Consider the following 25543-nt stretch of genomic DNA (forward strand, 5'->3'; position numbering starts at 1 on the left):
AACAGTTATAGGCTCTCCGCTCAAACCACTTGTGACATCAGCTCTCTCCAAATATAGCCTTGCATTTTCATTTACACAGAATCGGGAGGGCGAGGGTGGGAGGGGGGGTATTAAGGGGGGTACAGGGAAATCCAAGAGGGTCTTATATGTGTCACACTCTGCTGTACCTTAATGTACACTCTTTAACCCATGCACACAGAAAAAAAACTTTCACAGTACACACACACACACACACACACACACACACACACACACACACACACACACACACACACATCTGTTTACGTCACCATCCACATCATCATCTTCGTCATCATTGTCATCAGCGTCCGTGATGGGACTGACCCACCGTAAACCCACACTGGGGAGAGGAACACTGTCAAAGTGGGAAGCTGTCTTCCTATTTACCTTGAGACACGGAATGAAGTTTCGGGTCACCAAACTTTGGCCCTGCTGCCTCCCTCTGGTCTTCATTGACGATGAATAATAAATGTGAAGATGAATTATCATTAATTATGAATGGTGTCTCATTATTTTGATGGGATGAGTCAGAAACAACTGAGAAAGTACTAATTAATGAAGTGATGGTAATAGTTACACTTTATAGCCACATGACCTGAGAATCTGACTAGTTTGAGGTGGATCGCAATAGTTTCCAGTGGTTAACAAACTTTTTGGTATCCCTGGAAAAATAGTTTTCTGTAACTTTAAAACTGCTATAATCAATATTTTTACGTTGACAATGGATCAAATGTGTGTGTAATGTGTAATGTGTAAGGGGCGCTTGTAGTAACAAATGTACAGATAACAATCCCTGAATTCTGCAGTTCACCTCAGCTGTTGGGCAGCTGGGTGTTTTAGTGTCTTTCAGCTCCTTGTTTTGGTTTTCAGGCCCACATCTCTTTTGGTTCACTCTCACCACTCTCATAGTGTCATTTTCTGCCACAGAAGGTGGCTGTTTTCAGTGAAAAAGCTTTGATACCAGCTACCTGCTAGTCGTTAACTACAGACAAAGTTAACGACTAGCTGGTGAACCTAGTGGAGCAATTAGCAGCTAAAGAGACAGATATTTCCCTCAGAGGTTCATGGATACCAAAACAGAGCTAAACAGGAGAGTGAATATTGGACTTACATTTGCCAGGTGGCCAAAAACATGACTCCAAACTGATGCTGGATGTGTAAATAGGCAACTAACAAGTTCAGCCTACCACCTCTACAGTATGTCAGTGTTGTGTTTGCTTTTTTCCACTGTCCCCATGTTCATGAGAAAAGCAAACATCCCTACGACTGACATCAGATTTTGATTTCAGTGTTGCTAAACTGCTAAACCCTGCCCACTTCAAACCAGTGATAAAAGCCAGTACAAAAACACAAATACAGAAATCTCTCATATGAAATGACCAAATCTGTTCTTAGATTGGCAGACATGGAGTGTTCATATAAGACCCCAAAGCTCACAGTAAGAAGCTGATTGACAAAACTGGTTTTCAGAGACTTAATCTCTCAATTTCTGGTAGATCTTCAGCTGGAGAAATCCTCTACCGCATGGTATCTTTGTTCGGATTAACCAGAAAATGAACTGTATACCTGAGATATACAGTATATACAGTGATAGCCACCATGGCTGAAGGAAAAGCACTCATAAAAATGTAATTATCAGAGAATGTATGAAAAAAACCCATTGCATTTAAAATGATCATTATGACCATGTTTCTGAGGAACAATGTTTGTGTGTTTCCACAAAGATCATCCAACAGTCTCACTGGGGAAATGCCACCACAGGCTGAAGGCTGCTGTTAAGTGCTGGTGGTTTCCACCACAGCTTTGAGCTAACAGAGATGCAATGCAATCCTAATGGACATGTAACATCCCCAACACCATCAAACCCACCTCTGTCCCTGGAACACCTCCCTGTGTTTCCTGTAATCTTTCCAAGAAAGCCTGCAGTAACTGCTGACAAAGACAGAGTGACAACACTCACTGTTCTGTTTTACAGGTGTTTCTTCTTATGGTTTATGGATACAATACACAACAGATGTTTGTTAATCATTGGCAAACACTGGTTAATAAAACATTGTATTAAATTTTATTTAATATATAATTAACATATTAAATATTTAGCTATTCAAGTGTGTGTGTGTGTGTGGGGGGGGGGGGGGGGTATGGTTAATATGCACAATCTTGAGAGGAGAGACAGCAGAAGAAATGAAAAGGAGGGTAAGGGAGAGAGAAAATGAAGAAGGATATGAGTGGCATGTGTTGTACTTTAAATCAATTTTTGTCAGCTATCATTTCAGGAAACATGTCTCGTCTCATTGTGTTGTCACATCCCTTGGATTACTTCTTACTTAAATTTTGAGGAATTGATTTCCTGCTCATCAGACAAACTGAAAGGTTTATCGGACAAGCCAATCATGCCACAACTAACCCTACATTTAGAGAAAGCAGAGTGATCCTACACAAATAGCTCACATGCTACACAAGCTCAATATGGATTTATTAGTATTCCTCTAGCACTGGACATAAGAGGGATCAAAAGTCACTGGGGAATGATTAATAGAGACTGTAAGTGAGTGCCAGTAAAGGTTATGGGGCTTTGGCCTGTGATAATCATGTTGACAGCAACCACACCGGGACAGTTTGGATGCTGTTTATAGTTATCCAGAGATGCACTGCTCCAGTTTATTTGTAATACCTATGCACAAATGGTGCAAAGCAGCCAGCAACTCAAGCTCCTCCAACCCACAGTCACAGAGATCTTTGGTTGAATAACAGTCTAGTCAAGTTGTTTTTTAGAAAATGTTCTAAGTAGTGGAGAATCCAGCAGCTGAAGTGACAGATATTTCCCTCAGGAGAACTTAAAGGAGCGTGAATGTTGGACATGATTCCAAATTAACGTTAATATCGCTCTCTGTGTGTTTGATGTGTAGCATGTGTAGCATAGCAATAAGAACTTACATGTTCCTCATACCTACTTTATAAGATGATGTGTCAATATTGTTCACAGTTTGTTGTGCTGCCCTCAAGTGGCCAAACATATAATCATTACAGATTTAATTAACAACAACAAACATTTGAAAATTGTGTTCTCAATTTGCTCTTTTAGCACATAAGCCACTTAAGTAAGGAACCCAACAGAACCGTAATTTTCATTCATTTTTTTGTCTCCACAGCATGATATTATGAAAATCATTCATGGTTTCATGAATAATTTTGAGACTGTTTATAGATCAGGTATGCAGAACATAATGTGACAATGATATCACTCATTCAAGGTATCATTTAATGTTGTAAAAACAAAAACATGTACAGTGTTTTAGCCAAGGAGTTTGCTATATATCATGCGTTCAATCTGGGTCTTGCTGGGCTGCTCTTTAATGATTTGCACACATGATATAAAAACTTGTTGCTACACAGTCTCCGCACATTAAATTGTTGGTCACTGTGCACATCCAGCACTACCCCATTTTAATGCCCATTATTGTGAAATGTTTCTACATTTTAATTTATGCAGAAGTGGAAATAGGACCACTGGTAGTCCCCTTCCTCTTCAGGACTAAGTGTAACGTAACAGCTCTATCCTGTAATACAGTAAAAGAGGAAACAATACTGTTAGCATAGATGAGGTTAGCCCAGAGGAATAAGCAATCCATCTTGACAATCTAAGTGATTGTGAATTTTGGCCTAACTGGTCCCAGTTGGCCTTGTTTGACCCTGTAGTTGAAAATACACTGTTAATGACTTATTTTTGTGGGTTGTCAGTTTCTATGATTTGTGCTGCTTCTTTCTCTGACTCATTCTTGTCCCCTATGTGATGGTCCAGCTCCTCTTCTTTCACCTGTGCATTGATCTCCTCGCAGACTTTGTCTTTCCCATCTTTCACCTCCTCCTCTGACATCAGCCCGTCCATCTCTGTCTTAGCTCCACAACTAGGAGGAGTGAGCTCAACAGTGGTCTCCACTGTGTTATGAGTGGAGGGAGAGAGCTGCTCTGTACTGTGAACCTCCTCTCCCTCCTCCAGTTCTGTTGCAATCCTTACCCAAACTCTGGGGGCAAGAGGGAGCTTGGGAGTTTTAGGAGCACTGGGTCGGTCCTCGGCAGGCTTTGATGGGGTCTGAAGTTCAATTTCCTTTGAAGCTTTTGATCGCTGCGTCTCTGTTTCTTGCTCTGGCTTCCTGAACTGACGTCTGAGGAGGACTATAACGGCGATGATAAAGAAATAGGAGGAACCACTGAGACAAGTGATAAGACCCAGGAAGATGATCCTGCAAATAGAGAAAAACAGATGGACAGATAGTAGAGCTAAAATCTTAAAAACTATGGTGTCTAAAGTGCAGAAGAGAAAAAATAATACCATTCAGCACTTTTGAGCAAAATCATAGTAGCAGTCATGTTCTATGTCCACATTTGTAGTCATACCTGTACATTTCAGAGTCATAAATGCGACACGCCCCTCTGCCACCACACTTCTTGAGCGACCATTTCAGGCAAGTTGAATCAATCAGGGCTCCGAAATATACTGGTGCAGGAATTCCACCTACAGACAGAGCATCACCCACATACGTACACTTACAACATTGCAATGGAGGGAAATCTTGCATATCTCAATCTCATTTTTTCTCAGATGATCTTATTTTGACTTCCACACACTGCACTAATACAACAATTAACACTCAAACTAGACTAAAGACAAAGACATTTTTCCTAGAGGAATGTTTTGGGACCTATCTGGAGCACTGCTCCCAGATAGCAAAATTGCTGTGGCCCATATCCGGCCCACACCCAACACTTTCATGTGGCCCACATACCGCATGGAATGATGGCACTTGGGCGGTCCGCTCCTGTTTGCCAGATCATTTGGGACCGCCCAAATGCCATCATTCCACACGGTATGTGGGCCAGAAGAGGATATGGAATGTGGGCCCGATCAGGGCCGGAATAAAAATGAACTGTGGTCCAGATGTGGGCCAGATCCAGTTTATTTGTTTAGTTTTTGGTTTACATGTGGCATTGCTATGGTTTTCTTGTGGCCCAGATCTGGCAAACAGGAGCGGACCATCCAAGTGTCATCATTCCATGTGGTATGTGGGCCACATGAAAGTGTTCGGTGTGGGCCGAATATGGGCCACAGCAATTTTGCCATCTGGGCTGTCTCGTATATTTGCCAGAACTGGCCCAGATATGTTTAAGATAAACGGGCCACATTTGCTGCATCATATGTGGGCCATTTCAGGCTCACGTTCAGATAAGCCAGTACCAATTGTGCCACATCTTTACCTAAAGTGGCCCGATAATGTTCAGCAATATTTGGGCCATATTTACTATTTCAAATGTGGGCCACATGAGGCTCACACTATGACAGCCAGTGCTGACTGTGCCATACAATTGCCAAAAGTGGGCCAAATTTGTTGTATAGTATTTAGCCCATATTTGCCATATCATATCGGCCACTTTAGGTTAACATCAAGTCAAGCCAGTGCTTACTGTGCCGTATATTTGTCAGAACTGACCTTCGTATGTTTTAAGATAACCAGGCCACATTTGCTGTACTCTTTGTGGGCCACTTTTGGTTTACACCCACATTAACTATTGTTGACTGGGCCAGAGCTTTGCCAAAGGTGGCCCACATTTGTTTTGTGATGTTTGGGCCCTATTTGTTATTTTACACATGGGTCACTTCAGGCTCACATCCATTTTGTCCGGGCCAGAAGAAGGTCAGCAGTGCCGTATCATTGCCTGAAGTGGCCCACTTCTGTATGCTATCTGGGCTGACATTGAAAAGCAAAACAAGTACAAATTAAATATAAAGAAGCTTACCAAGAGTCCTAGTTACCAATGCCTGCATACCCAGTGCAAGGGATTTAAGCTCTGGTGAGATACATCTGTAATTACAAAACAACATCAGGTCCTTTTAAGATATCACTCTGTATAAAAACAATCATTTTTTCCTTCATTCCAAAAAATGACTTTAGAAGAAAAGTTTTACATTTTGGGAAATACGCTTATTAGCTTTCTTGCCAAGAGTTAGATGAGATGATTGATACTACTCTTGTTTGGTAATTATGAAGCTATAGACAGCAGTTGGTTAGCTAAGCTTAGCATAAAGAAGAAACAGCAACGTCACTCATGGCTCACAGAGGTTCATATCTAAAGAATGAAATACACTAGATATTCCCAGTCATGATTATTTTACATCTAGCCAGGAACAGGTACACAGACCGTATGATGACCATGTAGCCAGGAGTGGCTCCCAGAGAGTTGATGAAGGAGCTGAGAACAGACACAGCCATGTAGGAGGTGAAACTGCGGCTACAGTCCTTAGCATGGGGGCACTGGCCCAGCCTCACTGACGTGCTGCTGCCTGCTGGGTAGGAGGCAGACACACAGCTGCAGTTGTGAAAAACCTGACAAAAAGAAAGAAATATAGGATGACTTACTGGAAACTACCAAAGAAAAACAACACCCACTCACAGTATCATCTGGAAAACAAGTCTTTACTATGTCTCAGAATTCTTACTGTACACTCCGCAGAACAACTCATATTATTTTAACATTTACTATTTACAGAAATAAATGTAGAAAAAACATGTCTAAACAGTTTGAATTTAAGTTGTTCAAATGCCTTTAAGGTTACAAAACAGACAGCTTCTTGGTCTTGCATCCATTCTTAGCAGCTTTACTGCCAAAACTGTATGTGTGTGCATGTGTGTGGTCCTACTGTGTTCTTGCCGTATCCACTGGAGCTGTGGCAGCCGGCAAAACACGGAGAGATATAGGTGATGCCGCTGTCTGAGCACACGGGGTCCCACTCCTCTGCTGAACACGAGCAGTCTCTGTTACACTCTGAGAAGAGCATTTCACTGTTGTGTGATACACTGTGCGTCCTGCAAGGCAACAAGGATTTATATTTTATATCAGCTGCAGGGTGTGGCTCTAAAAACAAATCTGTATTATTGTATTTTTTGGCTGTAAAAAGAGTGTATAGTTGCAGTATTTTGATTTGTTAAAGCTGTGGTCTGACCCGTTGTATGAGATGGTGAGCCCAGCCACGGGAATGTTGTCACACTTGGTGCCAAACTGCAACAATGAGAGGAGGTACGCCAGGAAGGATGTGGCAAAGGAGAGCTGAGCCCCTGACACCACGCTCAGCTTATACCTCTTCATCAGCAGCCCTCCCAGGAAGATCCCCACTGCCACTGCTGGCAGGTTCAGCACACCTAGAAGAAAAAGTCAAAAGGTTCTGGACATTGGAGGCCCTTCTTACATGAAAATACCGAAGGAGGTCTCTCGGGATCAGACACTCTGATGTTTTATATCCTCTATGAGCGTTTAAGCTTTAAAAAACAGTGCTGGAGAATGTAGGGATGTTCTAAGAGACACCAGGCACTTGAAATCTAAGAGGTTACATTTTCTATTTTCTACCCAAAGCAACTGAATTCATGTTGTTGTTTTTTGTTCTTTTTTACCTATGAGGAAGTTGGCTCTGGACGCAGATTGTCCAAACTGTTGCTCCATGTATTTGGGTTTGAAGGTGAACAGGCCGATGAAGGAGTTGAACTTCAGGATGCTGCCACAAAGGAGCAGGAAGTAGACAGGAGTTCCCAACAGACGCTTCAGCGAGGGAAGAAACCCTGTGGAAGAAGATCCAGTATGAATACAAGCACAGGTACGGAATCTATTCAGATGTTTTTCATTAGTACAATATTAGATATAATGTAAATTTGAATTGTAAGTACAATAAGGTGCCCTCTGTGTTTTGTCAGAGTTAAAAGAGTGCACCTTTTGCAATTTCAGTTAGTTTGAGGTTGTTGTTGAGGGCATCCTCTGTCTCATCAAAGGTTTCTCGGGCGGGAGTTGGCTTGTCTTTATCTCCCTCCTGCTTGGGCAGTGAGCGAGGGAGGAACCAGAAGGGAATGCTGGAGATGAGCAGGAGGCCAGAGGACACAAAGAAGCCCATCCACCAGGCGCCCACCCAGCGGGCATCTTTAGGAGTAATGGTCACACTCTCTGGATGGAGAAAAGAATGTACAGGGTTTGAAGCAAGAAGGAGGCCATTCCACCAGTGTGTATTTAATTTTACACTTTTAATTTTGATCTTTCATTCCAACTTTTATTTGGGAAAATAAGGCTAATCATCTTTTGAGTATCTATTGTCTCTAGTAGCGACACTGTGCACTTTAGGTGGACTGACTGTTTGGCAAATAAATCATTGATTTGACCTTTTCAACATATTTCCTGACAGGAACACTCAGAGAAGTCCTCACTAACTCATTCTGACAGGTCTGCAGCCTGTTTTTACAGTAGTGGGTCAGACCCTTGCACCATTTAGCACTATGAGCAGCTGCTCAAGCCAGAATCACTATGTCTGTTTGGTCAAAACATCTAGCCAAAAAGCATTCTTTGCTTTATTGTAGGAGGACAACCGCTTGCTCTTTAATTCTGTTAACTAATCTTTGATTCTTAAGGAAAATAAGAGACAGACTCCCTGGATTCCTAAGTTTGTAAGAGCAGACCCCCGGCCTGCAGAACTGACCTTTGTAACCCTCCAAGTGGGGGTTCGATCAGTGATGCTCAACAGACTCAGAAAGACCTCCTAGAAACCATTTTGATAAGTTGAATTACGACATGAACTAAAAGCATAAAATGATCCTAAAGGCCATTTGGACCGGAGGAAAACAACTCCCACCTTATAGATGGAAGACAGGCTCTTATCACCAAAGCCATAAACTAATCCACATTCCTGAGGACTTTGTGAAGCCCCTTTCAAATCTGCGGCAAACCTGAAATTCATGTAAATTAAATGTCTAATCATCATGTAACTTATATCATGTTATTTGTCATGTAAATAGAGGAGGAACAGTATAACTTTCATAGGTGTATGACTATCTACTAAAGAGATATAAGACTTAGACTTTATTATCCTTTTATACTAACAGGTAACAATACTGCTCCTCTATTGACAAGAGTTAAATTCCCTCATGTGAAGAGTTAATGAATGTTTAATAACCATGTATTTGTATTTTAAGTGTTTAACTTGTGATCCATTAACCTCATAAACAATCATGTTTTAGTAGTTGAATTAGACAAGTAGTTTGGTTGAAAGAATGAAGTCTCTCAAATAATAGGAATATAAAGATAATATTTGAAGGATTTGAGTTTAAAGTTTCTTTTATTGTTAAACAATAGTCACGTTGAATGCTTTTATATTATGAAGTAAGTTATGTCAACTTATATTTAAATATGTTCTATTCTATCTATCTATCTAGAATTAGATTTCACCAAATTCCTTTACTTCAGGAGACGCAGGCTGCAAACCACCAGCCACAACTAAAGCCCCTAGAACAAAGAAATTGAATATTCATCAATCAAATATATCTGTGTTTAACTTTTTATTGCAACGAGTTAATTTGCTTTATTAGTAAGAAGAAGAAGAAGAGGAAGAAGAAGAAGAAGACAGTTCATCACGTATGCTCTGTTCATTTATGCACACTTGTCCCTCCCAAATAAACAAATCATATTGATCTTTCTTCTGTTTTAGTGTTGGCAAAATTCAATTTGCCAGGTTCTGCTTCCTTGAGCCTGAAGGATTCTGCAGGCGTGGAAGTGGATTCGGACATATTTGATGAACTCTTGAAGTCATCTGAGATGTCTTTCAAGGCTGAAGAGTGTAATGGTGAGAAATTGCAGTCTTATATTTTTCAAATTGTTTTCAGATTGTTGCTGTTATTAATCGTGTGAACAGAATGTTACAATGCAAGGCTGTGTGTTTTCTTAGGTGTTGAGGAGGAGTCATCAGAGTGCTCATCTTTATCAGAGTGGTCACCATCACATGCATCCCAGGGGTCATCATCAAGTTCTGACTCAACAGTAATACTGGAATCTACTAAAGCTCAGAAAAGACAGCTGGTTGAAGGACCCCCTGATGCCAACGTTGCAAGAAGTGTAAGTTATATTTTAACTGGGCTTTGCCTTGTGGCGAGCCATGTGGCTTAGCCCATCTCCTTTTCCTGTAGCATGAGGCAGCTTTGGTGTACAAGTACACCACCCTGGACCTGACGCTAGTATGTAAATGTTACTCATATGTTACTCTCAGGATGAAATGGAACACGGCAACCAGCCAGTGAGGAAAGGGATGGACACACCAATGACTCATCTTCCTAGATTGATATTGACCCTGATGTATTGGTCTAACCCTACAATAAAAACATTGTAGTCACAATAGATATGTTAGCTCTGCAGTTACAGTAGGTAGCTGATGAATCTGCTATACTTGCAGTGTGACTGTCATGCTATTGTTGTTTCAGATTGTCAAAGCAGCCCTGTATTCAAAGCCTGGTGGAGACCAGATATTCAAGGAGTACGAGAAAACAAGCACCATCAGTGATGTTACAAGAAGAAAGATGGTGAACATACTAGTGGCTGACATGGTGGAGAGTCATGGGTACGTGAATATGCACTTGCAATAACAGGTTGTTGTTGTTGTTTTTACCTCCAAAAGTCGGTGTCAATTTTGTCTTCACCCTCAACCATGTGCACATAAACAAATGTTGCATTTTTGGGGGGATGAATGATGCTGTTCTCCTAACATTGCAGGGCAAATCCTGTCAATTTTGAGATTGAGCCTGTAGCTGACCCTGTAGCTGAGCCTATAGCTGGACCATGAGATGAGATTTGAAGGAAAACACAACTTCTTTAAAAAGTCTGTTTAAAATTTTAAAAACGTTGCCATGACACTGGCTAAGAAACATCAGGAAGAGTTAGCATCTCATTTCGAGAACTTTAAGTTCAAAAGATTAAAGTTTGGTCCCATAAGTCAAGTCTTGGTCAGCAGTTTAGAGGGTGGAGAGGCGCTGAATGAAGCTTTTGATGTATTGACTGTTTCCACCACCCCTTGGGTCAAAAGCTATGGCACAGAGTATCAGGTGGGATGTATGTGGTTACTGGAGTTGAAAATGAGATGCCTTTGTTCAACAGGATTGATAGTATAATTATTAGAGACGACAATGCTTATCTTTTAATTTGGAAAGTCTCAACCCTTTTCTTTGACGATCATTTCAATGCATTTGCTATTGAGGAGAACACTGGGGTTTTCACAGTAATATATGTAAATGGCCTGTTACATTACAGACCTTGTGATAGGTAATTTTCATATGAGACCGATGACCAAGTGTACCTTGTTCCATACTGTATTTATGTATGATGAATCCATGCAGTCTGTTATGCTGTCTGTTGTGAAAGTGATGTGGTGGCCTTTTAATGAGAATATATTTTTCTTAAGAAGTTGTTGCTTTGTGTATTTTTGGTGGGGTGGTTGTGGTGGTTAGTGGGGGCATTGGTAGTCACATTTTACACCTATTAGTGTTTATGCATTAGTTGTCAGTGTAACATTTTTAACCCCAGTCAGTGTAGCATTTTGTAAAAATGGCACTACTGTAGAGTACTATTGACACTACACACATGTTAGTCAGTGTTAATTTTGAACTCCCTACAGTGTTGAAATAACTAGCTGAGAGTAAAAACATTAACACTAACACTAGTGTAGAGTACTATTGACACTACAGAGGTGTTAGCCAGTGTTAATTTTTAACTCCCTATAGTGTTGAAATAACTCCAAAAATATTAGCACTAGTGTAAGTGTTAAATGAACACTGAAAAGAGTGGACGCATATAAACACCCTTCTTGTGTTAGATTTAACACTGTCAGAGTTAATTTAACACTGGCGATTTTGCTGTGTATACATAATGCATATTCATTTTCAGATTTGAAGGGATTATCGCACTGTTGTGTTACAGAATGAAGGCTGACAAATTATGTCTCCTGTTTAATCTCCCCAACTTGATGCTTAATGGCTAATAGTCATATGTCTGGAATAGTTGTTTATGTCTACAAAAATAAAATAAAAACACTTTTAGACCATTTTAATAGCTTTGCCATTTCTTAATATTATTATTATTATTATTATTATTATTAATATAATAACAACATCCTTTACATACGTTTACTGGAAAGGTATGACAATACTGTATTGAGAATGGTATCTTTCCTCATTGAAGTCAAGTGCGAGGTAAATTGCCATGACAGTTGTCAGAATCATTTGTAGTGTTTGTGTTTTCAGTGCCACCCTTTTGATTGTTTGCACATAAAAAGCCAAGTCAATGACTGTGTCCCTCAGGAGGACAGTGTGACCCAAAGTTAAAAGCCTCCCATAACCGTATCTCATTTAGCACCAGTTATGTTGTTGATCAGACCCGCCAATACTCCCGTTTTTCCCGGGTTTCTCCTTTTTTCACCCCTCTCCCACTGTGCTCCCGTTTTGCTGTTTCTCCCAGGAAACTCCCATAATTTGCATGGCCATCAACCTTAATTATGAATAATCGTCATACACATGGATCCATAATTTCTGTATGTTTGACTGAGGTCACCCAAGTTGCCAGATCGTCTATGAAACACAAAATACAAACACAATCCACACACAACATACAATTTCAACCTATCTGGCACCACAACCCAATTCAAGAGGCATGTTCTGCTCTCTGCACAGGCAGTCTTTCCTCCCGTCCTCTATTCTCCTCCATCTGTTGCTGATGTGATTCACTGCTGCAGGTGCCGGTGGAGAGGAGGGGCTGGTTTGTCTCAATTAGCACGTAAGTTTACAAGAATTTGCCCAATTTTAAGATATGTGGCAAACTCAGATTAATATTTAGGCTACATACAGACAGCTTCTGTGTTATTAGCTTATCCAGCGCGCTGTAGTTGTGTAAACATACCATTGGTGGATGGGAAAGTGCAGGCAAAGCAGTTGAAAAAATCACTTCTCTACACGTTTATGCTTATTGAACAAGTGGTTTGATAAAATACTTACTCGCAACGGTTTTGTTGCACTTACAGTAAGCTCTGTGAGCGTAGTTGTCTTCAACTCGAGTAAAATGTTATCTTTCACTTCATCCTCCCCCTCATCAAAAAAACCTCCCGTATTTCGAAACCTAAATGTTGGCAGGTATGTTGTTGTATGACCACTTTGATTCTTAAGGAAAATAAGAGACAGACTCTCTGGATTCCTAAATTTGTAAGAGCACACCTTCGGCCTGTAGAACTGACCTTTGTAACCCTCTAAGTGGGATTTGATCAGTGATGCTCAACAGACTCAAAGACCTTCTAATAAACCATTCCGATAAGTTGAATCATAACACGAACTAAAAGCATGAACTGACCCTGAAGGCCACTTGGACCGAAGTAAAACAACTCCCACCTTAGATGGAAGACTCTTATCAACAACGCCATGAACTAACCCTCATTCCTGAGGACTTTATGAAGCCTCCTTGCAAATCTTAGACATCATGAAGTGTTAATATGAAGGTTAATGTTTAGAACATTGGAATTGGAAGAACTGACTTATCATGAATCATGTAAATTGCTTAACTGTTTTTGAATGGTTTCAAAAATATGAAACACGCTGACAGGACCGTTATTAATCAGAAATATCATGAATGCTTGGACACTATGAAAAGAATGTGTTTACAGCTTTAATGTGAAATAATAGGCAACGGTGACTTGAAGTGTGAGTTTTTGCATGTAAAAACTCCGAATTAGATTTCACCAAATTCCTTTACTTCAGGAGACGCAGGCTGCAAACCACCAGCCACAACTAAAGCCCCTAGAACAAAGAAATTGAATATTCATCAATAATTCGGCACGAAACCCTTTAAAACACATCCAAACTCCTCCCGTTTTATTCTAACTTATAAAAACAGCCTCAAAGAAATTCCTCTTTGAGCTGGCCTCCAAGAACTCAAGAAAACTCTTAAGACCTCTCTTTTATTTGTTTTTCAACCAAATATATCCGTATTTAACCTTTTATTGCAACAAGTTAATTTGTTTTGTTTTAGTGGTAACATTAAGTCTCGTATTTCCACGTATAGTAATTTAATTTGAAGTAAACACGTACAGTATTTTATTTTGAAGTAGACGCCGCTGAAGACTTGAGCGTAGTCAGACTAAACTTTATTCGACACTCAACTTAAGTTACTACAAGCCAACCAAAAGCCTGAATCTGCAACTTAAACCCTTGAAGAGGAAGAAGAGAGCAAGACTGCAACCCAGAAGTGAAGCCGGCCTGAAGACTCTGCCAGAGCAGCCTGAAACGGCTTGATTCTTTACCGGCATTCAACGCCTCTGCATCTACTGAGATGCGCCACAGCCCACAGCTGATCCGGGCTCTTCCACTTCAACACCGCTGGTGATGCTGCGTCAAACAACGCTGGACCTGCCAAGATGACGCCTGTACCACGACAAGACACCCCAACAGTAAGGCATAACATGGCTTTGTGATCAAAGGTTGATGTCGAATAACGTTAAAATTAAGGAATTTATTTAGAGAAGTTGAATTAGCTTTTCCCTTAGCATTCCCCGGTACAACACGTCAAGCCTCGAGTCACGCATTTCGAGCCACTCTTGCTGAATAATTTTCTTTATTCATTTTTTTTATCATTCTTAGGCCTTATTTATTTATTTATTTTACTTTCTTTTTATTTATTATTTTCTGTATATTATCTCTCTCTCTCTATATATATATATATATATCTTCATTTATCCTAAAAGTGTTTGGTTGTTTCTTTGAGTTGCAGTAAACAGAGGTCACTCTTTGGGACAAGAACTCACGATTGTGAGACTGATTCATTGATTAAATTGAACAAGGGTTAGTGCTCCCTCCTGGCACTAACAAATCCTAACCAAAAAGGAGGTGGTGCCCTAATGACAAGGTAATTCATTAATAAAGTGTTAATACTCCTACATTATTAACTCTGTGAGTGACTTTATAGTCATTTGGTGTCCAGAACTTTGTTTTTGAGTACTGCAACTTTAAATTCAAAATCTCTTAACTTAACACTTTCATTTTGGTGCTAAGAAGTTTTGCTTCTTCAATTTTCCAATATCCATTGACAGTTATTTTTTTATTCTCATCTGCTCATATTTAGTAGATCAGCACACTGTAAATCTTACAAAAAACCTTGTTTTTGGTCAGTGTTTTTGCATTAGTAAAAGAAATGCATAACACTTACCCATATCAACATAGCCAATGTCAACATATAGTTTGGCACAGTAGGAGCCCAGGAGGAAACCAAACATGGGGCCCAGGAGAGTAATAGTCTGGAGACAAGCTGGCAATTAAAATAGATTTACATTTTTGATCATGTGGTCAACAAGACAGGAGAAGAAAAGAGATGTTTTATAGGTCTCCAGTGGAAAGACAATTAGAAGGAGGAGGTTAGAAGACACTTTTAACCGATGAAAAAGATACACATGATGAAGAAATACCTTTAGAATAAATTTCCACTGGAAACCTAAAGTGAACACTGATGTCTTACCTATGTAGAAGGGGGAGTTTTCAGCTTTAGCAAAGTCATCGATGTAGGAGATGCCCAGAGGTGTGACTGGGGTTTCTCCAATCCCCCGCAGTGCGTTCCCCAGGAATACATAGATCCACATGTTGGAACTAGACTCTTTCACGCAGACTGCACAAAGACAAAGCAAGAATGGGAGTAATATGCTCCCCCTTTTTTGACCTTGTCAAAACTGTTGCTGCTGCATTTTGAACTAGTTGGAAATGGGATTAACAAGACTGAGTGATGCCAAAATACAACAAATTGCAATAATCAAGGTGGGAGGATATGTAGGCAAGGATGACTTTCTCCAGGTCAGAAGTACAGAGAAGTGATCTGAGTTTGGAGTTGATACAGAGCCGCATGAAGCTTAATTTTACTACCTTATTGATTTTATGAGATTTTTTGCATATGATTTAACAGAGGGGGCCAAGATGAGAAGAATTAATGTGGGTCACACACTGTGGTTCAAATAACATAACTTGCAGCCATCCAGGATTTAGTCATATTCAACTGACCAATTGTTATTTTCTGCAAATAAAATTGACCATCACACATGTAACACATCTACACTGCTGGCTAACTTCTGTTAGGGGAATAGTGGATATTTCATCCAAGATGAAGACAAATTTGATAAATTATAAATTTGTATCTAAAAGACAACTTTGTGTATGTGTATCAAATTTTTTTAAATAAAAATGTATCCTTTATTCCGCTCACATATCATTGAGGAAGAGAATTTTTTTTTTAAAAAGTCCATTTCTTCAAATATGCAGACAACCTCAGACATACATATGATTACAATGTGGTGTTGATTCAGTATCATAGTACTGATAATAGGATTTGGTTCTAATATTGCATATCACTGCATTGTATGCTACTTCCATATTGTCTTTTTTCGAAATACATCACATCAGAATAGCTGAACTGGATCAATACATTGCATTCTGAGATGTTTTGGAAGAGGAAGAGTTAATTAAGCTCCACGATAGAGAGCGCACCATGGGAGAGTGGATCAGAACAATACAAAAATAAATCCAAAACTGAACTTTTTACCAGGCATATTACAAATGCTTGTTCTCTCAGTGGTGCCGTAAGACCTGATATTCTGTCTCTGACATCATTTTTCCCTCTTCAAATCCAGCCTTGTTGTTGCTCTGCTCATATTTCAGCAATTCATACTCTGTATACCGAGTGATCATTGGCGTTATTGACATGAGGCTACAGTATGAATACTGCGTCTCTGCTGAGCTCTGGAGACGGCGCTCAACCTGGACTGTGCCTTTGTTGAGCAGCACGGAAGGCGAGTGGCTGTAAAGGTCAGACCAGGATCAGTGCATTCCAGAGAGGGTTGACAGAAAGCCATTAAGTCGTTGTGGTTTAACCAGATTTCATGTTAAAGCAGACTCTCTTTGTGCTGCTGTTGTGGTTTCCTGTTTACTGACCATAGTGCAGGCATCTGGTGCAGTTTGTCTTTATTGGATATTATTGATGTCCATTTCATAGAGACTGGTTTGTCAAAGAGAGGCTGTTCAAAGGATACCGTTGGTTTTGTCTAACTAAACTTCAAATGTGACTAGGATGTTTGCACATGTGGCAATACAGTTGCATGTGTTATTGTTACTATTGTAATTCTTGCGCTACACATCTTCAGTTTAAGATACTACAAGCTCAGACATGTGATTTAGTTATTAATTTATCAGACTAAGAGTTTACGGCCACAACAGCAGCTCTGTGAGGCTATATTTAGGCACAGCAGTGCTTTCAGCTAATTAAAACAAAATTCTGAAAAGTACAACGAGGCTGATGGGAATGCCACTGGTTTTGCAGGTATTTGGTCATTAACCAAAGTAATGAACTAAATTTCATTCAATTTATCCAAAAGTAGTCAGCAGGATCCATCCTCTCATGAATGTTTGTACAAAATTTCATGGTATTCCATGAAGTGGAAGTTACACCTAAGGGTATCTACTGTATATACTGATTGTTTTAACTAAAGCTGCACAAGGTAAATTTGCATTTTGGTTATCCAAATTGCACAAAGAACATTTTTAACCAGTGTATTTCTTGCATAAAAGTCTTGCTTACTGCAGATTCAAACTGTGAATAAATAAACCACAATCCAAATTATTGATGTGTCTGTGGGAATCATTTTGAAGGCATCCATTCAATCCCACACACAGTCTTACCTTTGCTGTCTTCCACAGAGGGCTCTATCTGAATTTCAGGCACATCTTGTGTTTCCACACAGGCAGCGATGTTCACAGTGTCATTCTGGAAAGCCTGGATGACTGTGTCATACTTGTAGCTGTGAAACACAGCAGTGCCAAAATGAAACTTTAAGGGAGACACTCTGGAGTCCATTTTTGATCATTTCTTTTTATTTGTGAAACCTGGTATTTTATGATTTGCTTACCGCCCCATGAAGAAGTGTGTCAGGCCGGTGAGAAATGCCCCTACAGCCATCAGGAAACAGCCCACAGCAATGAGTCTAGGCCGATGCAGCTTTGCACCAAAATGGCTGACCACGGCTAGAAATAACAAGTTGCCTACCTCCAAGAAAGAGACACCATAGAGCAAAAGGAAAACAAAACATGGCTACATTTACTGTAGAAATTCAGCAGCAGCTGAAAAAGGAGGGAATAACAAAATGAGATCAGATCAGTTGCACTATGGATCAGGGTTAAATCAACAGTTAGACAGTACCCATCTCAAAACTGCCATCTATGAGTCCAATGTGTGTGCTGGAGAGGTCAAAACGTCTCTCAATCTGAGTGATGGAGCTCTTCATGTAGGTCCCTGTCAGGGCCTTGGAGAAATAGGCGAAGGACAGCGCTACGATAAACAACTAGAAAACACAAAGGAAAGGGAAAATTAGCCAAATACTGTACACTGTAAATGTACTTTGATATTGTACTTTGATACTGACACTACCTGACAGGAGCCCATAAAACAACATGTTGTCTGAACAGAACAACAAAGAGATCATAGATAAGTATAATTAAAGTGCCAAATTGGATATACTGCATACTTGTACATGATAGAAGCTTTTGAATTTGTCTTGTCCAAAATTTTGATGTTGTTTTGTTGTTGACATCCAGCCATGGACCAGCCCTATAACTGTGGTTGACCATGAGTGAGTGAGTGATGGAGTTACACCATTGGCCGTTGCTCTTTCAAAATTAATCGGTGCATGATCTGAGAAACGCAAAGTGACTGTGTTTCCTGCTCCGAGTTTGGGCACTTTCAGCTCCAGTGTTAAATGCAGCAAAGCCGGCTAAACTCATGTTTAAACAGAAGCGTAACAGCATTTCTACTGTCTCATCCTCTACAGTCCAGTGTGATTGACTCTGCTGACAGGCTGACAAAATCCAAATGCACCGCATATTATAACTGAATTAATACCAAGATGCACACTTTTTATTTCTTTTGATATTTCACATCACAAATGATGAACTGCAGTATTAAAACACAAGTCTTGCAGGTCAAACATGCAACTCATGTAACTGTTGTATCAGTTTAGTGTGGGGCAGCTGCTGTGCAGGTGCATTTGATTTGGCTGTAACTGTGGTAACCAGGCGGAGATAAACCTCCTGAATTTGCTACCAAGCAGCTGTCAAAACTTTCATTTCCACCACAGCCTTCATAATTCCAAACTGGGAGAAGAAAAAAGGCATATAGAGGCTTGACAGAGAGCACAGTTAAAGCATCCAAATAACCATCACTCTGGCAAAACACTCAATACAGAGTGAAAAACAAGAGACATCTGCAGAGTGAAACAAATGAAAGAGCAGGGGGAGTTAACAGATAATTAGAATAGTTTATAATTAGAATTAAAATAAGTTCTCTTTCCAATCAAGCATCTCAAGATATGAGTGGAAAATATTGTTCTTGCAGCAGCATTTAAACCTTTTCTTTTTACTCAAATTTAGCTTAACCATGTCATGTGATGCTACTTCAGTACACTTTAACAACAAATATTACTGGGACCACTACAGAAAATCGCAGATGAACATTTAATATCCAGGAATTCACATTATAGACACTACCACTGACTATCCCTGTAACACATTGGCCACAATTTCACACATTGACCATAAACAGTCCAGCTATATACTAAGTTTTCACCTAGTCTTGTTTTATTGTTTTTATGGTGATGCTTCTTAAAATGTACTTTTTGACCAAATATCTACCAACTGAACTAAAGCCCATGTGAAGAAAAAAAGCCTGGGATGAGACTGAGTTTGGAAATGTTTTGAGAGAAATGTTCCATTAACTTTATGCATGCTGATGTTGACTGCTGTCTAGTGCTGCAATCAGGCAAAGCTCAGACGCGCAGGACTGATACTGACGTTTTTGACAAGGGTTGATATACTGATCTAGAGTAGACATTTGGCCTGCCAGGATTTTCAATGACTTGGTAAGGCTTGATAAACACCATGAGATCATCTCTTTGCATGATTTCACAATTTTGGAAAATGCTGCCTAAAACAGATGATGGTCTTACATTTTAAGCATTCGTCCATCCATCCATTAATTATCTATACCTGCTTATATTGTGTTGGCATAGATAGATAGATAGATAGATAGATAGATAGATAGATAGATAGATAGATAGATAGATAGATAGAATGAAGCACAGTCCATGAAGAAAAAACACAACTACTATATAGGTAACCAGCAGAGAAATGCAAGGAAAGGCAGCAAGATATAAAACTATAAGATTATTAGGCTCGATCTTTGTTGCCTGTTGATCTACAGATCACTTTAGTACTTTGAGAGTAGAGATGCCAGGACGTTTGCTGGTCGTCTGCTCAGGGACACACAGAGCCTGCTGGCTGGTCATCTTATCTCTGTCCTCAGCTGCTTCTTCCATCCTGAACTGAACGTCTTATTGGTCTTACTGGTCTATCTACCAGCCTACAGGACACTGCAAGAAAAGCATACATAGACAATATAGAGAATAAAAGAAGACATATAGACAATTAAAAGAGGCAGGTAATGTAAAATGTGTCTAATGTAAAGATTAGGAACATGTTCTTTGATTGGAGTTCACTCTTTTAATTCTATGATTCACAAGAGACAAGAACAGTTTACACTGTATTATCAACAGTTACCCTTTTCATTTAACTGATATATACATTTTGTATATAAAAGTATATTTATACTGTAGAACACATATTATGGTTTCAAGACTTTCAGATTCTCAGAAATTATGAGCAAAGCATATGTGATAAACTATGTAAAAAAAATACAAGTGTATAAGCTTTTTATACACAGTTTTTATTGTTATTGAAACATTTCCTCAAGTGCAAAGTCCTGGTGCAAACACATCAAAAAACAGAAGAGTTGTGAAAACAGACTGTACCTGTGTGTTAACTCCACTTGCGTTCTCTCCTCACTATCCTTTCCACTCAGTAAACATCAAGAGCTGCAGGTTGAATCCATTTCAGAAAAAAAAACTGGCTTCCAAAGACGGCTCTGACTCCACTTGTCCCCTGGTAAAACTGAGAGCGGGGAAATACATGCAACAGAAAGCATCACAATTAACCATTTAGTATGTTTTTCACAACTCCTATAATCCCCCCTCAGGTTTAGCCTGAGTAATACTCCCACCCACAGCACAGCTCGCCTTTTAAGTCTGATCACTCTTGACCAGCAAGCCTCTTGTGTTATCAGAGGACTTTCTGAATTAAATACCAAGTGCATTTCCAGGCTGAAGGGACTGAGGTCCTCCCTCTCTTCTTCTGCTTCTTCTGCTTCTTCTGCTCCTCTTTAAGCAGCCATGTTTCTCTCCTCTACTGAGAGAAGAAAGACCTGCTCTCCCCGAGCTCCTATTCTCCTGTGCGAGGGCAAAGCTGTCCCTCGGAACCAGCAGGACAAAAGGCCTCGCACATTTTTATTCCACACGCATGCCTGCCAGTCCTGGAGGGGAACAGAACAGGGAGGAGGTGGAGGTGGGGGCAGACAGATTAGTAACCCCAGACCATGCACAGTGGATTTTTTTTCTGTTTTTACTCACAAGGTAAAATATCAGATGCTTGTTGCTGTTTAACAGGATTAAAGTATATAAAATGCCAGTTTTAGTTTCTCACTGTTTAAAGGAAACTAGTTGGTGAGGGTCATAAGTGCCTTTCATGCATCTACTGATAACCATAGAAGAAGAAAAAACAAAATAAAGATGTTAGAAGTGGCCAAGAAATGCTAAAGAGACAGTTCCAGTAATATGAAAGGCTGAGAAATCCATTTCCAAATTTTTGGCTGTAGGCTAATGTCATAAAAAGGAAAATCTATCACAGTTTAACTCTGGGTTTAAAGTAATAGTTTCACAATATGGGAAACTAACTTATTTGCTTTTTTCTTTCATAGACAGTTAATTTACCTTATTTCAGCACAAAGATTGGAAACAGAGTAAACCAGCTAGCCTTTTCTCTAAAGCTGACAAATCACCACATAGTACTTTGTTTGTTTAATCTGTACAAAAACCACATCGTTAAAACAAGAGTTTTTGTGAGGTTTCCAGCAAAGAAACACTTTTGGACAAAGCTACAGTAGCTTTGTCTCCCTTTTTCCTGTCTTTATGCTAAGCTAAACTAACCAGCAACTGGCTGTTGCATCATTAACAGACAGATATAGCTCTCAGGAAGTAAGGGAATAAGCATACATCCCAAAATGTCACACTACTCCTTTAATGAAGACTGTGCAGTAGAAACAGTGTGTCTCCGTGTGTCTCACTGTAAATGTGTGTCGGGGAATGCTCTATTAGTCCAGTAACCAGTGGGGGGTTCAGGCAGCCCGGCAGCAGGTCACACAATCAGCTTTGGCCTCTCACAAATTCCCAGGATTAAGATTAAGAGCCTTCACATTCCTGCGCGGCAACAGTGAAGGAAGTGTTTACCACTTTCCCTTTCTGAAAAATGATACTTGACTCCAGTATTGTGCGATTGGCCTGAGCATTTTACATGTCTTTCACCACTGTATCAAATTTCAGGTACATTCAGACGGGAATGTAGGCTGTCACTGTGGTAGTTAAGAATTTGAAAATAACTAGCTTTTTCAGAAACATGATTTTATTTCTTTTCAGAGTTATGCTATTATATGTCTTTTATATTTCCTTAATACATAATTTTTATTGTTATTTCGGTTATGTTGCTAAGATTATTACTGTGGAGAATATCCAGCCAGAGTGTAAACCGTACAAATAGGTAATGTGTGTTCTTTTTCTGGGCTGATTGTGCGTCGATCTATTGGTAATGCCTCATGACTCCAGTAGGGGGAATCGCGCTCTCTGCCTCACTCAATACAAACGAGTGAAAACGAGAGAAGTGTGCGGGTTTCTTCATCTCTCTTCCCTTACTATTTTCCCTGTTTTAAGGGCTCAACATTTGGAGGCACCGCTGGGATGTTTGGCTGGAGGACCATCCCTAACCTGTAAGAGAAATCCTCTTGTCAATCATCATCCCTCCAAACTACCCAGGCATCAGAAAGGAGCTCAGCAAAGGAGCAGAGGTGGTTTTCAGACCAATATTGGTGGTTTGTGCCCTGAAGTGAGCAACGTGACCACTAGGGAGCTGCGAAAACCAATTAAGCTTGATAAACCCTCATTTGACTGATTATGCCAACTCCTCTGATAAAAATGGAATTTGAATTAGAGAAGCTGCAGCTGGAGATTAAAGGAGCACTGTATAAACTGACTGTAGAGGAGCTGATTAAAGAATGTGATGCACTTCAAATCTCAGGACCAGGAAAAGAGCATGTAACTGGTAAGACACGCAGTCAGTTAGTCTCACATGTCATAAGGTACCTCGAACAGGAAGAGTTGGCCAACTTAGAGGATGAAGGTACGTCTGAACTCCTTAATGCTCAGGACATCATACACAAAATAAAAATGGACAAAGAACAGAGTGCAAGAGAACTTCTAAATCAAATTGAGGAACAGGAAAGCCTCCAGAAGGAGGTAGAGGTATTAAGGCTGTCATTACGTGAAAAAGAGAGTGCAATGCATGATCTGATGAAAAATAGCATGAACCTACCTTTGAGTTCTAGTACCCCAATAAAGAACATGGCTTCAGCACCGCCAAATGGCTCTATGTGGCGCAAAGATTTTAAGATATCAGGCCAAATAGGAGAGCCCGGACAAAAAGATAGACTCGCCTTTTCCAGTCTGAGAGTCTGAGAAATTGAAAATGGGCTCAGCAAAGGCTACCCAGACTCAGAGATCACTGATGCTGTAATCCGTGCCATCCATCCAGACGCCAGAAAGAAAGTAAGGAACTAAGACGTTGTTCTGTTTGTAAAACAACACTGTACTGTTCAAAAGAATGCCAAGAGACCCACTGGCAGGCTCACGAAAGACACTGTAAGCCATACACATGTTCAGGCATTAAGAAACAGGAAACACAGTCATGTGAGAAGTCCAAGTGTAGAAAAATTAGTGAACCAGTGAAAACTCCCGCTACAAGGGAGTTGGTAGGAAAGAAATGTGTCATCAGGTGTTTTCTGCACAAACAGAATTCAGGCACTTTGGGACACAGGTTCACAAATTTGTGCTATAGATGAGGTCTGGAAAGAGAGCCACTTACCTGATGCAAAACTAAGGGATGTAGCAGAACTAATTGATCCACTTGACCCTTTGCACATTGAAGCAGCCAATGGAACAAAAATGCCATATATTGGTTGGCTTGAGGTAAGCTTTAAACTTACTGCCAATGATGAAGAGTTACTGATACCCATGCTAGTGCTAAAAGGTAATCAACAACCATGTCCCATTATTGGCTTTAATGTCATTGAGTACCTAGTGGTGAATAGTGTGCTGGATCGGACAAAGCACAGGGACAGAGAAAAGCTCTTGAAAACAGTGAGGATAGCTTTCCCTCACCTCAGGAAGAATAGAGCCAAAGCCTTTATTAATGCAGTGAGTGCAGGGCAGCCATGTAAGCACAATGTGAGAACAGCGAATGTGAGAGTCAGTGTGCCTAAACGCAGCTCCATCCAGATTGAATGTCATTTACAGGCTCCACCGTTCAAGGAGGATAAGACTCTGATTTTTGAGCCTCATGAGAACCCGCAGTAGCCTCAAGTTTTGTGACACTCTTGTGTCAGTGAAGGCAGACATGACCCCAAAAATTGTTGTCAGTGTGCAAAATCCTACCAGCCATGACATCACATTGTCAGGAAGGACTGCTTTTGGAACAATGCAGTCTGTTAGATCAGTATATCCTGCCAACATATTCAAATCAGACTGCCTACCTACTGTCTCAGTCCACAAAGTCCAGGCTAAGAGTTCTAGTAAAGACACACCCACTGATAAGCAATTGGATCCCCTTGTTGACCTGACACACCTGAATGAACAGCAAAGACAAGTTATAAGTCAGATGTTAAGAGAAGAATCACAGTCATTCTCTAGGTCTGATGATGACATAGGCTGTGTGGAAAATCTGCAAATGAACATTTCACTAAAAGATAATGAACCAGTGTTGAGGACATATCTGTCTGTCCCAAAGCCCTTGTACCAGGAGATGAAAGACTACTTACAGGATCTGAGAGCGCAGGGGTGGGTGGAAAAATCCACTTTGTCCTATTCCTCCCCAGTAGTCTGTGTGAGAAAAAAAGACGGTACTCTGTGCTTATGTATCGACTACAGGGAGCTCAACAGGAAAACTCATCCAGATTGCCACCCCATCCCCAGAGTGCAGGACATTATGGACAATCTGGGCGGAAACATCCTCCTTTCACTGCTGGACCAGGGTAAGGCATACCACCAGGGGTTCATGGGTAAGGACAGTAAACATCTAACAGCCTTCATGACCCCCTGGGGCCTATATGAATGGGTACGAATCCCATTTGGACTCATGAACGCACCTGCAGCATTTCAGCGCTGCAATGGAAGAGTGCTTGGAGGCATTAATGGACAAAATATGTGTGCCTTATCTTGACGATGTCCTAGTGTTTAGCAGAACATTTTAGGATCATGTTAATGACGTCAGGATGGTCCTGCGATGGCTGAGGGAGGTAGGGAAAAACTAAAACCCAGGAAGTGTGACCTCTTTAAAGCGGAATTAAGGTACCTCGACAGGATTGTGTCTGCAGAGGGAAACAGGATAGATCCCGCTGATACTGCTGCAGTGATGGCTCTGAAAAACAAACAGCCAGGTACTGTTGG

General features: G+C 40.3%; 1 protein-coding gene across 1 annotated transcript; it reads right to left on the reverse strand.

Moving 5' to 3' along the window:
• Positions 1-3262: 3262 nt before the first annotated feature.
• LOC121891080 (solute carrier organic anion transporter family member 1C1-like) lies at positions 3263-25080 on the reverse strand. The gene is made up of 17 exons (XM_042403814.1): positions 23964-25080; positions 21082-21306; positions 20750-20888; positions 20156-20311; positions 18088-18229; positions 17798-17930; positions 17571-17689; positions 15367-15513; positions 15061-15159; positions 7780-8007; positions 7467-7631; positions 7022-7217; positions 6719-6884; positions 6220-6404; positions 5818-5882; positions 4420-4537; positions 3263-4265 (listed from the first exon to the last, which is right to left on the reverse strand). The coding sequence occupies exons 4-17, from the start codon at positions 20255-20257 to the stop codon at positions 3743-3745; spliced, it is 2388 nt and encodes a 795-aa protein (XP_042259748.1). The 5' UTR covers positions 20258-20311; positions 20750-20888; positions 21082-21306; positions 23964-25080; the 3' UTR covers positions 3263-3742.
• Positions 25081-25543: the final 463 nt, after the last annotated feature.

This window comes from Thunnus maccoyii, chromosome 23 (assembly GCF_910596095.1).
Source record: "Thunnus maccoyii chromosome 23, fThuMac1.1, whole genome shotgun sequence".
Classification (NCBI taxonomy): Eukaryota; Metazoa; Chordata; class Actinopteri; order Scombriformes; family Scombridae; genus Thunnus; species Thunnus maccoyii.

Coding starts and splice junctions, on each gene's coding strand:
- LOC121891080 (XM_042403814.1), bottom strand. CDS start 20,257: ATGGAAGAAGCAGCTGAGGACAGAGATAAGATGACCAGCCAGCAGGCT. Junction 15,514..17,570: donor CTCTGTGGAAGACAGCAAAG/GTAAGACTGTGT, acceptor GTCTTTGTGCAG/TCTGCGTGAAAGAGTCTAGT. Junction 15,160..15,366: donor AAACTCCCCCTTCTACATAG/GTAAGACATCAG, acceptor TTTAATTGCCAG/CTTGTCTCCAGACTATTACT.